Source organism: Microtus oregoni, unplaced genomic scaffold (genome assembly GCF_018167655.1).
Source record: "Microtus oregoni isolate MIOR12 unplaced genomic scaffold, Mior012 000063F_ref0000156, whole genome shotgun sequence".
NCBI classification, from domain to species: Eukaryota; Metazoa; Chordata; class Mammalia; order Rodentia; family Cricetidae; genus Microtus; species Microtus oregoni.
Genome location: NW_024543873.1, coordinates 10,086,597 through 10,101,595, shown reverse-complemented (window position 1 = coordinate 10,101,595; position 14,999 = coordinate 10,086,597). Strand labels below are relative to the sequence as shown.

Below are 14,999 nucleotides of genomic sequence, written 5' to 3'. Positions count from 1 at the left end.
TCTGCCTCCATATCTCTAGTGCTTGGATTATAGGCATGAGCCATTGCCATAGAATAATCCTTTGTACACTGTGGCAATATATTGCTCTCATTGGTTTAATAAAGAGCTAACTGGCCAAGAACTAGTCAGGAAGAAGTCAGACAGGAGGGCCAGACTGAAAGAACACTGGGAAGGAGGGTGGGGTCACCGGCCAGCCACAGAGGAAGCAGGAGATGAACATGCTCTGGTGAAAAAAAGGGACCACCACATGGTAGAGCATAGGTAAGAAATATGGGTTAATTTAATATGTAAGAGTTAGTTAAGCAACAAGCCTAAGCTATTGGCCAAGAATTTATAAATAATAATAAGTCTCTGTGTGGTTATTTGGTAGCTGGCTGGCAGGACAGAAAAGCCATCATGCCCAATTTTATGGGGGTAAGGGGATTGAATCAAGAGACTTCTTCGTGGTATACTTTTGAATTTAACATAATGGAATCACGGTGCATATATTTTTCTGTGTCTTGTACCACCAATCATTACTCTGAGTTTGAAACACATTTGGGTTTTGTATATAATTAATTCATTTTTACTTCTGTAGAATGTTCCAAATAAATATAATGTATCTAATGTACATAAAAGAAGGTATGTGTATACATATGCATATATGATATGTAGAGAATGTTTAAAATTGTACATACAAAATCATGTAATACACATATATCAATACTTATTATATATGATGTATTAAATGTAAAAAAAATTTCACCATATTTTTGTATTTAAAATGGTTATCTCTTAGGGGCTAGGATATAGCTCAGTGACTGAGACTTTACCTAGAATGTGCTAGGAATCATGTTTGAACTCCAGTATGACAAAAAAAATAACAAAGCAAAAAAGGCTACCAATGACAAATTGTCACAACAGAAAGTCTCTTTCCTTAGAAATAAGACCAGTATTATTTTTTTATTTATACACTATTAATACTGTCAAAATATGTGCCCATAGGAAGCTTAGAAGTATTTTTGTTATTCTTGATTTTTTTTCTTTTTTTTTTAAATACTAGAGTCTGAACCTAAGGTCTTTTATATACTAGGTAAGTACTTTATGCACTTAGATCTATATAGTGTTCTTTCATTTTTAAAATTATAAATAAAATAAAAATAATGAATATTTAAAAAATTATATGTAACTGTGCTTATAGCACAATATTTACATAAGTTTAATAGATTATATAAATAATTGGTAAATCAGAGTATAACGACAATGTTCTTGCACAAAAAATAACTTTAAAAAAACAGTAGCAAGGAGGTGACAAATACCAAAATTTCTGAGAAAATACAACTAACCTTGACTGATGAAAGTCCAACTTTTTCTGGAGACCTGTTCAGAAACAAAAGATGGTGTTAGATTGAAGAAACAAGAAAGACTTCTACATATAAGAAAGACAAACTTGCATTAAAAAAAATTAGGTATATATTTTGTTACTGGAAAATCTTATTTTTGTATAACAAAATATGGAAAACAAAAGAGCAGGGAAGAAAGTTAAATCAGATATTAATAAGCTTACCACCATCTGTCTTCATAATACATATACTATAGGGAGCTTTGTACATAAGAAACTGTACAACTCCACAATAAAATTCCTCAAAATGATTTTTCTAGATGTGAAATTGTGGGTTGAAAGTATAAAAATTTAAAATTTTTAGGAAGCTTTCAGACTGCTATCCAGACACACCAATTTATGCTCTCACTACTTTAAGAATGCCAGTTTAATACCATCACCAAAAATGAGTGCCATTTACAGTACTTGCCAATTTGATGAACAAATGTATATATCTGTCTTTTGTTACACTTCTTTGTTTGCTAACATGGTTGAAAATTTTCATAGCATTATACATACTGATTTTGGAAAGAGAAATCATTTTCGTTTTTGACTTCAATTTTTCTACTGGAGCAAACCTCTACTCAAACCTGGGGTAAAGTCAAATAATACAAGTCTAAAAAAATAAAAACATATAGTGATAAAAACATGTAGAGATAAAATAACTCCTAATGATATTCTGCCATTCTCATAGATCAGTGCCTTGTTCGGTTACCATCAGAGAAGCTTCCTCTTGCAACAGATGGGAACAAATACAGACACTCACAGTCAGACTTGACACAGAGAGTGAGAGACTTTGGAACACTCATCCCTAAATGGGTTGTCTCCATCAAATCCCTCCACTCAGGGCTCAGGGAATCTCACAAAGGAGGAGGTAGAAAGATCAGAGAAGTAAAGCAGGCAGCCACTAGAGTTCTTACCTCTATAAAATCTTCAAACTAAAGGGGGGTGAGCTCCTATCTCCTCCTGCCTTATATTCCTCTCTCCACCCAGCCATATCACTTCCTGTCTCCACCTGCCTAGTGCTGGGATTAAAAGAGTCAACCAAGTGCTGGGATCAAAGGTGTGAGCTAGCTCCGCCCCTCTCTCTGAATCAAATGTATGAGCTCTGTTTCTCTCTCTCTCTCTCTCTCTCTCTCTCTCTCTCTCTCTCTCTCTCTCTGAATCAAAGGTATGAGCTCTGTTTTTTTTTTCTCTCTCTCTGGTTTTATGAGACAGGATTTCTCTGTGTAACAGCCCTGGCTGTCCTGGAACTAGCTCTTGTAGACCAGGCTGGCCTTGAACTCACAAAGATCCACCTGACTCTGCCTCCCTAGTGCTGGGATTAAAGTCCTGCGCCACCACTGCTTTTAGGCTGGTTAAATCTCCAGTGACTCAGTGTGGCCTTAACCTCCTGATCTTCCTGCTTCTACTTCACCGGTGGGATTAAAGGCATTAGCCACCACTGCCTGGTCTCTATGATTAAGTAGTACCTAGCTCCACCATCTGATCTTCAGGCAAGCTATATTTGCTAGAGTACAAACAAAATATCACCACAAAGAAAGGAGGCATAGAACTTGAAGGAATAGAGGGGAAAACTATAATCAGGATATATTATGTAAGAAAAGAATCTATTTTCAATAAAAGAGAAAATAACAATAATAAAAATAGTCTACCCTTAAACATAGACTACTCTAGATATAGTAATTTCAAAAGTAATTTCTTACCAATTATCTTTACTGATTCTTTCCTCACCTTTTCCCTTTTTAAAAGTAAGAACATTGGCTTCAAAGCATAATCAAGAGAACACATTTATGGCCAATTAGTATACCTCAGGGCTACACAGCAACAGTAAACAGTTAATTTGCCATTCCTGAGGATTATGAAAAATAAAATGCAATTATCACAGATGATATAACTTTGGGCTGAATGGCAGCTTGAAACCAAAACCATTTAATCACAGTGTTTTTGCAGAGATAGAAAAACATTTTAAGAGACTGGGTGACTTTTCCTCAAAGTCATATTTATAATAAGAGCCAAACTGCCATATTCTCTGTATGCCATATTTAGTATGATGTTGTTATAAGAATCTTCAAGATCTACTTAAAATTTTGTGGGAAACAAAATGACTTTCAAAGAACACTCAATCCCTTCACTGAACAAACATTTCTGGAATACCACTATGTCCTAGGACTAGAGATTAGAAGATGAAATAGACAACTGTAGTTGGTTTTTCTAAGGTTACTAAAAAACCACAAAATTAACTGTCATAAGCAGTGCCCATTTAACCATAAGTAGTTTTGGTCAATATAAATTTGGGTTAACAAAGGGCAATTTCCAGAAATAAAAACAGGTTTTGTTTTGTTAAGACAGAGACTTGATACACAGTCCAAACTCAAGATTTTCCTGCCTCAGTCTCCTGAGTACTGGGATTACTGGGATTATATGCTTGGTATGTTGACATTTGCTTCTCTAGTCAAATCTACATTGCTGTGTAATAAAATCCTACATATGGGAAGCTTGTTAGAACTAAGGTTATTCTAATTTCAAAGAAAGAAAGAAATATCAATTCTATAGAAATGGATGTTTAAAACAAACAAGTCAATCCAAACAAAAATAAAGACCTTAAAAAGCTCAAATTTCCATAAACCTCAAATTCTGAAGGGCAATGTGAGGAGGTGCAGACTTGCAATAGAGGTCTAAAAGCCAGAGCTAAGTTCTCTAAAAACAAAACAAAACAGAAACAAATATACTAAAACCCATAGGAAGTAGAGAAAGGAGGAAATTTTGTTCATCTCAGGATCCTTACACCTGTAGAAATTTGGCCAGGTTCACTGCCTTCATCCCCTAGAAAGGAAGATATTGTTAGTTAGCTCTTATATGCAGTAGGTTCCTGGCTGTTGATGTGATGTCTAAGTTATTGGCCAGTTGTTGACATTAATGGAGATATTCCAGATTATGCTGAGTAACTACTTCTTTTTGAAAGACAAGGGGCATAGTATAACAGTCTTTTAAGCAGGCTAACGTTGTTTGAACACTGTTTAATGATATCCCATGTGTTGATCAAACCACTTAATGATTCAGTTTCTTAAAGGTACTGTTTGGTCCTCTGCAGAAGGGGGTAAAAATATCTCCCTTGGACTGATATGAGGATTCAGTCAGGGTGTATGAAGACAGTGCATGATAGTTTCTTTAGCAACTTTGAATTGCTCCACATTTTTCCATGGTACTTTGGCAGCTCTCAGTAGTGAGGAGCCAAAAACTAATTTCTGGGCACAAAAACGGTACTGTACAGCCTCTAAAGCACCGGCTCATTTAAAAAGAGTAAAAAAGCCAGAGTATACTGAGCTGGGGATTCAAATGAAATCTTATCAATGGGTGATACTATTAAACGAAAAACCTGGAAACCAAAACCACTCACATTTGAAGGATATTTAAGTATAAAGTCGTTAAGAGTTTGGTGTGTAGCAAAATATTTAAAACTACCATGGTTTCTTCTAATGTTTTAAGCTTAAAACTGTTTTTTTTTTGATCAGGGTAGTATGTAATGTTGGAATTCTTTTGTTATGCATTTCTGATCTATTTATAAAACTTCAGTGCCTAGTAAAAAGTAAAAAAAATACATTTAACTTGTAAATGACCTTTGTCATGTGCCAAGATGAGGAAAAAACAATTTATTCCAACATAAAAAGCAGCAAACGGGACTGCAGAGATCGCTAAATGGTTAAGAGTGACCTCTGCTCTTGTAGAAGACTCTTTAGGTCTCAGCACCCAGGGGAGGCAGCTACCAGTAACTCAGGCTCCATGGAACCCAATACACTTTTCTGGCTGCTGTCACTCACACACATATGACATACACTGACACAAACATAAATAATAAACAAACAAATAAATAATAGTAATCATTATGGTGTATATATACAGTCCAAGTTTTTCTAATAGGGGCTATATAAATAATAAAACAATGGCCATCATTTATCACGTATGTGCCAAAACAATACTAACATATTTGAACTTTTTGAGTCCTCAAAAGTCTCCTACTAATTATATTATTTTCACAGAACAAAAGTCTAACTTGGATCAGACTCAATCATTTAAATTCTATCTTTAAAATGCAGGGGCTGGAATGTGACCTTAGGCAGCTTGATTCAAGGCTTTCAACCACTTTGCAATATTGCCTCCTTTCTGGGCAAGGTCTTAAAACACTGCAAAAGTTGAAGATTCAAAGGTTTCATTTCTCTGGAGATATTACATATGAATCTTTATTTCATTCCCAGGCTATGGCATGTCAATTACACATTCATTGTAGCTATTAAGGGCCAGCCAGAATTCAAAGCCTTAAACAAGTTTAGTCCAACTCATGAAGCAGCATTAATTGCCTTCACTTTGCTGTTCATGCATAGACCAGTTACTGTTGTTTCCCAACCATTGTCTTTCAATGGTTTTTGAACATAAAATCTCAAAAGTACCTTGTATATAAATACATGAGCAAGCCTTGCAATTTCAGTATCTGTCACTTAGAAATAACTCTTTAGATAAAAGATGTGTAATTCCTGTAGGGCCCTGGTCTGCCCTTGTTCCTAGGGTGTATTTGCGGGGACAGTTTATGGTCAGCTGACTAAGCATCCTGTTTGTTTCTGTGCTCTCCCCCCCCCCCCCCCCCCCCCCGTGATTAGCTGCAGGGCATTGTCTCCATTGTTAATATGGTAATTTCCCATCTGCCTGGGCAGAGATCCTTGTGCAGCAGTTAGGTAGATAAGGACTCCCCCAAATCTGAATAAACTGGCATTCAGCTGGTCTCCTTTCAAATGACCCTGGTCTCTGTGTGTGTTCTTTCAATCTCCAGGCCCTTGCTCAACTCGACTCCCGTGTGGAACAGTGGCGCGCAAACTGTACCGAAGGTGTAACACAAAATCGGATGTTACAAATTCCCCCTTAATTAGCATGCTCAAATATAATACTTTAATATAATAATGCCATCTTGGAGGTGATAGAATACAGGGACCTTATTTGTTTTTATTACAAAGAGACTAGGTGTGGAACAAGTGTGTCTTATAGCTGTGTTTCTTCCTCACCTTAAGTGGTTACTTCTTACAGCTGCCCATGTTCATTTGCTTAAAAGCTTTCTTGCCCTTCCAATTTTGCTTCTTATCTATGCTGAACAGAGAAGCCAGGATTCTTAAAACTGTAATTGCAAGGTCAAATAAGAATGGGGATTTGGGGGCACTGCCAAAGAGACGTTATGATTTTATTTTGCACGTTGTGGTACTTTTTCAATTGTTCAGGGATTTTTAAAAGGCTTATTTCTTATGTTCAGCTCTATCTGAGAACTGTCATTAGTGAAGCAGTAGCTGCCAGATAAGTGTGCTACTTAATACTCTTCAGTATCCTGGGGCTACTCAGCCCTTCTATGAATCTCAGTCTCTGATTTCAAAGTGAAGATACAATACTATTTCAGAGTGGGCATATGCCTACAAAAACAACTACTGAGGTCAGTCATAGGGATTCAAGGGACTAGATGTCAAAAAAAAATTCTCTTTCTTCAACCATCAACTAGCTGCAAGATCTTAAGCAAGGATCTGTAGAGTTTCTGTGATTTTAGGGATTTTAGGAACCTTTTTTTTAATATTACAAAAGCCCAAACTTTATTTTTCTTATTTAGTCCCAAAAAGACATCATAATAAAAATACTGTCAATTATCAAAACTTATCTTTATAATTTCACGAGGTTTGCCTTAGTCATTTCACCATAATAGCCAGGCCAGATCAGAAGCTATATCCGTGGATAGCCACATACTCTAAACCCTAGGTCAGGGGTATAACCTGCACCCCTCCCACCCCAGCCCCAGCAGCAGGCAAGTCTCCTGTGGGCTGGCAGCTCCACCACCATCCCCACCTACAGAGGGCTCCCAGAGGCACAGCCTGCACCAACTGACGGAAGAGGCAGCTCCATCACCACACCTGGCTGCATCAGAGGGCCCTGGAGGCACAGTCCTCACCTGTGCCTACTGGAGTACAATGTGCACTAAAAGGCACACAGCCACACCTCCAACCTGCACCAACTAAAGGAAGAGTAGCAGTGCACAGCCACAGAGGCACAGCTCCTAACTGCGCAGACTGGAGGAAGAGCACTAACAGCCAGTCAGCAGGAAAGACTTCCACAGCCAGGCCCTCCACCACCAACCCCAGAGGCATCAGAGGCCACCCAGAGAGAGGTGCAGGCTCCACCTGCACCAATTGGAGGAAAAGAGTCCCCAAGGCACAGATAACATCTGCACCAATTGGAAGAAGAATCAATGTATGTACCTATAGTTATCCCAAACCCAGACAGGTAGAAGGCAGTGCAAGAATACATTCAACAACATAAAGAGCAATATGGCACCACCAGAACCTAGTGGTTCTACAGCAGCCAAGACCTGAATTTCCCAAACAGACAAAACAGGGGGAAAAACTAACCTTAAAAAATAGCTTTAGGAAGATAATAGAGGCCCTTAAAGAGGAAATGAAAATTTCCCTTAAAGAAATGGAGGGAAAAAACACAAAAAAATTGGAAGAAATCAATAAATCCAGGAAATAAAGCCAGAAAAGCCAAGAAAAAATAAAACAGGTGAAGGAAACAGTTCAAGACATGAAAATCGAAATAGAGGCAATAAAAAAAAACACAAATTGAGGGAATTCTGGAAAATAGAAAATCTGGGTAAACTAATAGGAATCACAAATGTAAGCATAACCAACAGAATACAAGATGAAAGAGAGAATCTCAGGCATTGAAGACACAATAGAAAAGTTAGATTCACCGATCAAAGAAAATATTAAGTCTAACAAATTCTTAAGACAAAACATCCAGGAAATCTGGGACACCATGAAAAGACCAAACCTAAGAATAATAGGGATAGAAGAAGAAGAAGAACTCCAGGTCAAAGGCACAGAACATAGAAGAAAACTTTTCCAACCTAAAGAAAGGGATGCTTATGAAGGTACAAGAAAATTACAGAACACCAAATAGTCTAGACTAAAAAAAAAAGGTCCCTCTGAAACATAATAACCAAAACACTAAATATGCAGAAAAAGAAAGAATATGAAGAGCTGCAAAAGAAAAATGCCATCTAACATATAAAGGCAGACCTATCAGAATTACACCAGACTTCTCAATGCAAACTATGAAGGCCAGAAGGTCCTGAGTAAATATTTTTTTTTTTTTGGTTTTTCGAGACAGGGTTTCTCTGTGGCTTTGGAGCCTGTCCTGGAACTAGCTCTGTAGACCAGGCTGGTCTCGAACTCACAGAGATCCGCCTACCTCTGCCTCCCGAGTGCTGGGATTAAAGGCGTGCGCCACCATTGCCCGGCTCTGAGTAAATATTTTGCAAACACTAAGAGACCACTGATGCCAGACCAGACTACTATACCCAGAAAAGCTTTCAAACACCATAGATGGAAAAAAAGACATTCTGTGACAAAACTAGACTTAAACAATATGTATTCACAAACCCAGCCCTACAGAAAGTACTAGAAGGAAAATCCCAACCCAAGGAAGCTAACTGCATCCACAAAAACACAGGCAACACCAAAGCCCAAAGAAGGGAAACACAAGCACACTACTATTACCACCAACAAAAGCAGAAAATAACAGAAATTAACAATCACTTAATATTCATGGACTCAACTCACCTATAAAAAGACGCAGGCTAATAGAATGGATATGAAAACAGGACCCATCCTTCAACTTCAAAGACAGACATTACCTCAGTGTAAAATGGACCTAAGAAACAAGCTGGTGTAGCTATCCCAATATCTAACAAAATAGACTTCAAACTAAAATCAATAAAAAGAGATGGAGAAGGACATTTCATGTATATCACAGGAAAAATCCATCAAGATGAAATCTCAGTTCTGAAGGATACCCACATTTGTAAAAGAAACCTTACTAAAGCAAATCACACATTAAACCTCACAAACTAACAGTGGGAAACTTTAACACCCCACTCTCACCAATGGACAGACCTGCCAGACAGAAACTTAACAGAGAAATAAGGGAACTAACAGATGTTATGATACAAACGGATTTAAGAAACATCTATAGAACATTCTACCCAAACAAAAAACTTGACTAAAAAAGATATACTTTTTTCTCAGTACCTCATGGAACTTTCTATGTTGCTTAATGGCAACATAGTCCCGCTGTGTGCCTAAAAAGGGGGCAAGGTACATGGCTCTCAGAGGCAGCAAACAGCTCCACCATGCTGGACTGGGCAGAGCAAGCAGGCAGGGTCTCTTTTGCCCTAGCAACACTGCCAATTAGGTTTTTAAAAAGTGCTTAACATTTTAAGAAGCAGTCCTATAGGGATAAGTCCCGCCCCTTAGGGGGCGTGTTCGCCTCAGGCTAATGTTTACCTATAAATCTGGCGAGCAAGCTCATAGTGCTTGCTTCTGCTTTCCTGGTCTCCCTGGGAATGGTGGTTCAGTACGCCTATTAAAGCTGTCTATATTTTTACAATCTGTCTGCATTCATTTACGCCATTACACAGTCCTGATCAGAAAAGCATTAGAGATATGCAATAAAGACAAATCCAGATAAATAAAGAAGACTTCTAAATGAGTCACAGTGTTGGATAGTAGGCTTGGGAGAGAGAAGGAAAAGAATATAAAAAGTTATAAAAAGAAGCAAATGGTTTTTACAAACTAAAACAAAGTCTAAAGAGACAGAGTAAACTTGTAGAAAAAGTAATAGGAATGAAGAAAAATAAGCCATGTAAAAATGGAATATACACAGAGAGTCTGGATTATGTATATTATTGTATTTTTTTTAATTTTTGACAGCAGAGAGACATTTGATTCTGGGGACTGCTAAGCTTAACCAACATATATGTTTTAAAGGTTCCTTTTCTCCAAAATTTGGGTGTAAGGATATGTTGCTTTAGAAAAGAGGTTCTTATTTTGTTTCCACAGAGGATGAGAACCTGTGGATTCCTTCCAGACTAATGTCTGCAGGACACAAAAGAAAGCAACTGATGGACTTTGCCATTACAAGTCAGAACAGATCTTCAAACTTCCTGCTTCATGGAAAAGTCTGCTGGATACTATGGGCCTGTAGGCTGAAGATGGGTGCCCCAACAATAGAGAAGAACTTTGGGTGACTGTCTAGGCAGTGAGATGTCTGTCAGTTCTAGAGTTTTGGAAGTTGCTTACAAGGTACTTCCTGTTTAGCTAGTTAGGGAGAGGTAGAAAGGAGGGGTGGGGAATGGGAACATGAGGTGTGGGGATGGTTGAGTTTGGGAAGGACAGAAGAGGGACAGCAAGGAAAGAGATATCTTGATAAAGGGAGCATCTATGGGGTTAGGGAGAAATCTGGTGCTAGGGAAAATCCCAGGAATCCACAAGGATGACCCCAGCAAAGACTCTCAGCACCAGTGAAGAGAGTGCATGAACTGGCCTTCCCCTGTAATCAGATTGGCGACTACCCTAATAGTCATCACAGAACCTTTATCCAGTAACTGATGAAAGCAGATGTAGAGATCCACAGCTAAGCACTGGGTTGAGATCCTGGAGTCCAGTTGAAGAGAAGGAGGAGAAATTATATGAACAAAGGGGTCAAGATCATGATGGGGAACCCATAGAGACAGCTGACCTGAGCTAGTGGGAGTTCACTGACCCTGTACTGACATCTGGGAAAACCTGTATAAAATAGAACCATGCCCTCTGTATGTGGATGACATTTCTATGACCTGGACAATCTGTGGGCCCACTGCCAGCGGGATCAGGATTTATCCTGAGTGCAAGAACTGGCTTTTTGGAGCCCATCCCCAATGGAGTGATACCTTGCTCAATTAAGATACAGGGAAGAGGGGCTTGGTCCTGCCTCAAATTGATATGCCAAACTTTATTGACTCCCCATGGGAGGCCTTACCCTTTCTGAGCAGTGGATGGGGGGAGGCTGGGTGGGGAAAAAGTGGAGAAAGGTGGAGGAGGGGAGGAAGAGGGAACTGTGGTTGGTATGTAAGATGGGAAAAACTTTTAAATAAAAAATTTTTAAAAAGGAAAAAAAAGTTCAATATCATCCTACGGACATACTAAGAAAAGAAAAATTATTTCAGTAGAGGCAGAACACATTCCACTTAGAAAACAGTGAAGAGCCGGGCGGTGGTGGCGCACGCCTTTACTCCCAGCACGTGGGAGGCAGAGGCAGGTGGATCTTTGTGAGTTCAAGGCCAGCCTGGTCTACAAGAGCTAGTTCCAGGACAGGAACCAAAAGCTACGGAGAAACCCTGTCTCGAAAAATCAAAAAAAAAAAAAAAAAGAAAAAGAAAACAGGTGAAGAAAGGCACAAGTATCTGTTCATATGCGTAAAGCGTGTTCTTTATGTGACAAACACAGTTTTATATTATAATAGTACATAAGCAAAGACACTATGACAAATCCACAAACATTTCAGAGAGATTTGGGGCAAAGGAAATGGTCTTGTTTGGACAAATTTCTACGAGACTCTAAAAAAAAAATGACACATGATATTCCTAATGGTTAGGAATTATGAAACATTTTGATACGTAAGATTAAATCAAGATAATTACCCTGTCAGTTTACAAGTTTAGCATTTGTTTCTAAAGGCATTTGAAATTTACACTTGAGGACTGAAGAGATGGCTCAGTAGATAAGACCACTGACTATTATTTCAGAGGTCCTGAGTTCAATTCCCAGCAACCACATATGGCTCACAACCATCTGTAATGAGGTCTGGTGCCTTCTTCTGGCCTAGTAGGCATACATGCAGAAAGAACACTGTATAGATAATAAATAAATAATTTTTTAAATGAAATTTACACTTTCAGCAATTTTATTTGGAGACAGGGTCTCATTTAGCCCAGATTGGCCTTGAATTCACTATATAGCTGAGGATGACCTTGAACCTCTTCTGGGGCTCCTATCTTCTAAATGCTGGGATTACAGGCATGTATCATAACATCCAGGTTATGATGCTAGGGACTGAACCCAGGGCTTTATGCATGCTTTAAAAGTACTCTATCATAAACACCTTCAGTAATGTAGCAGGATACAAGATTAACTTAAAAAAAAGTAGCCCTCCTTTACACAGATGATAATTGGGCTGAGAAAGAAATCAGAGAAACATCACCCTTCAAAATAACCATAAATAACATAAAATATCTTGGAGTAACTCTAAACAAATAAGTGGAAGACCTGTATAACAAGAATTTTAAATCTTTGAAGAAAGAAACTGAAAAAGACACCAGAAAATGGGAATATCTCCCATGTTCTTGGATAGGTAGAATTAACATAGCAAAAATGGCAATCTTACCAAAAGCAATCTACAGATTCAAAGCAATGCCCATCAAAATTCCAGAAAAATTCTTCACAGACCTCAAAAAAAACAATACTCAAATTCATATGGAAAAACAAACAAACAAACAAAAAAACAGGATAGCCAAGACAAATCTGTACAATATAAGAACTTCTAGAGGCATCACAATCCCCGACTTCAAACTTTACTACAGAGCTACAGTACTGAAAACACCTGGTATTGGTATAAAAACAGACAGGAGAAACAATGGAAGTGAATTGAACACCCAGATATCAATCCATGCACCTACGAACACCTGATTTTCGACAAAGAAGCAAAAAAATATAAAATGGGAGAAAGCATATTTAACAAATGGTGCTGGCATAACTGGATATCAACATGTAGACGAATGAAAATAGATCCATATCTATTGCCATACACAAAACTCATGTTGAAATGGATCAAAGACTTCAACATAAAACCAACCACGCTGAACCTCATGGAAGAGAAAGTGGGAAGTACACTTGAATGCATTGGCACAGGAGACCACTTCCTAAATATAACTCCAGCAGCACAGACACTGAGAGAAACAATTAATACATGAGACCTCCTGAAACTGAAAGCTTCTGTAAAGCAAAGGACATGGACAAGACAGTCAACAACTGTGCTCAGCATCATTAATCATAAAGGCACAGTTGTTGACTATCCCCATGTCTCCTGTTTATTTTGGGTGCAGAGGTGGGATCACAGGTAGGACAGGCTATCTCAAACTCACTAGTAGCTGAGGATGAACTACAACGTCTGATCCTCCTGCCTCTACCTCCCAAGGGCTGGAATTACAGGCATGCCTTCTTGTCCATTTAAACAATTGTTTTATAATTTCCTATGTACGGGTGTTTGCCTACACATATGTATACCAAGTGTGTGCCTGCTACCCTCGGGGGCCAGAAGGAGTCAAATGCCCTGGAAATGAAGTTCCAGATGATTATGAGCCATCATATGGATGCTGGTAATAAACCAGGGTCCCATGGAAGAGCAGCCAATGTTCTTAACTACCAAGTCACCTCTCTAGCCCCTGCCCATTTTTAAACTGTGCTATTGTTTTCTTGCTTCTGAGTTGTTTGAGTTTCTGATATAGATATTAATCTCTTATAAAATATAAGGTTTGCAGGTATTTTACCCCAGTTTATACTTTATTCTTCTCTTCTGATAACTGTTTCTTTCTTTCCTTCTTTCTTTCTTTCTTTCTTTCTTTATTTATTTTATTATTTAATTAAAAATTTCCACCTCCTCCCATTTCCCTCCCGCTCCCCCCATCCCCCTTCCCCTCCTTCTCCAGTCCAAAGAGCAGTCAGGGTTCCCTGCCCCGTGGTCAGTCCAAGGTCCTCCCCCCTCCATCCAGGTCTAGGAAGGTGAGCATCCAAACAGACTAGGCTCCAACAAAGTCATTACATGCAGTAGGATCAAAACCCAGCGCCATTGTCCTTGGCTTCTCAGTCAGCCCTCCTTGTCAGCCACGTTCAGGGAGTCTGGTTTGATCACATGATCCATCAGGTGATTTTACCGTTCATTAGCTTCTTTGTAATCTTATTTGTATATCACTGTTGCTATTTGTGCTTTTATAGTAAAAAAAAGTTACTGACTCAATGCACACAGTAAAAACTTGATTTTGCAGCATATTTAAAGCAGTATCTATTAATGTGTTTTAGCTATACACATGAAAAAAGCAATTTTTGAAACAGCTCCAAAATAAAAGTGCTTTAAATAACTACTGGGGTTTTACTAAAAGAAAACAAACATGGTTTTCATGCAAAAATAGCAAAAAGTATTGAGGCTTCTCTTAGATATAAAGATAATTTTCATGTTAGTAGCACAGCAACTGTCAACATATATAGAATATTTTTATTTATTATAACTTGCTTTTATATTTCTGAGACAAACTCTCAGTGTATTGCCAAGATTATCTGCAAAGTCCTGCGCTCAAGTAACAGTTCTTCCTCAGCCTCTCCTGCACCTCCATGATGGCTATAAATTTTTCTTTGAGAAACTTATTTTTGCCCAATAGCTACAGTTTATACTGTATATAGTTATACATAACAAAATTTTTGAAAAGAAAAATATGCATTATAAATATTTTCTCTTGTATTTTTGGTTGTGAGCCTAAACTTTAATGGCTGATCCATTTCTCCAGCCCTATAGATATTTTCTCTAGTTTCCAATCTGTTTAGTATCTTGATCATGAGTTTTCTTTTTTCAAGCAGTATATTGATGGCTATAGTCAAAATGTATTTTACTATTTGCATTATAGTCATTTAAAAAAATTACACAACTTTAACACATTGCTCTTCTCTTTTGTAGAATATTGGAGAAA

General features: G+C 38.1%; 1 protein-coding gene across 4 annotated transcripts in view; it reads right to left on the bottom strand.

The window, feature by feature from the left end:
• The window catches only part of LOC121439854 (WD repeat-containing protein 44), a 109,132-nt gene that overhangs the window by 65,583 nt on the left and 28,550 nt on the right, over nt 1–14,999 (bottom strand). For all 4 annotated transcript variants that reach the window (XM_041640465.1, XM_041640467.1, XM_041640466.1 and 1 more), the window contains exon 2: nt 1,326–1,359. In XM_041640465.1, the coding sequence (XP_041496399.1) occupies nt 1,326–1,359 (34 nt within the window). The remainder of the gene's footprint in view (nt 1–1,325; nt 1,360–14,999) is intronic.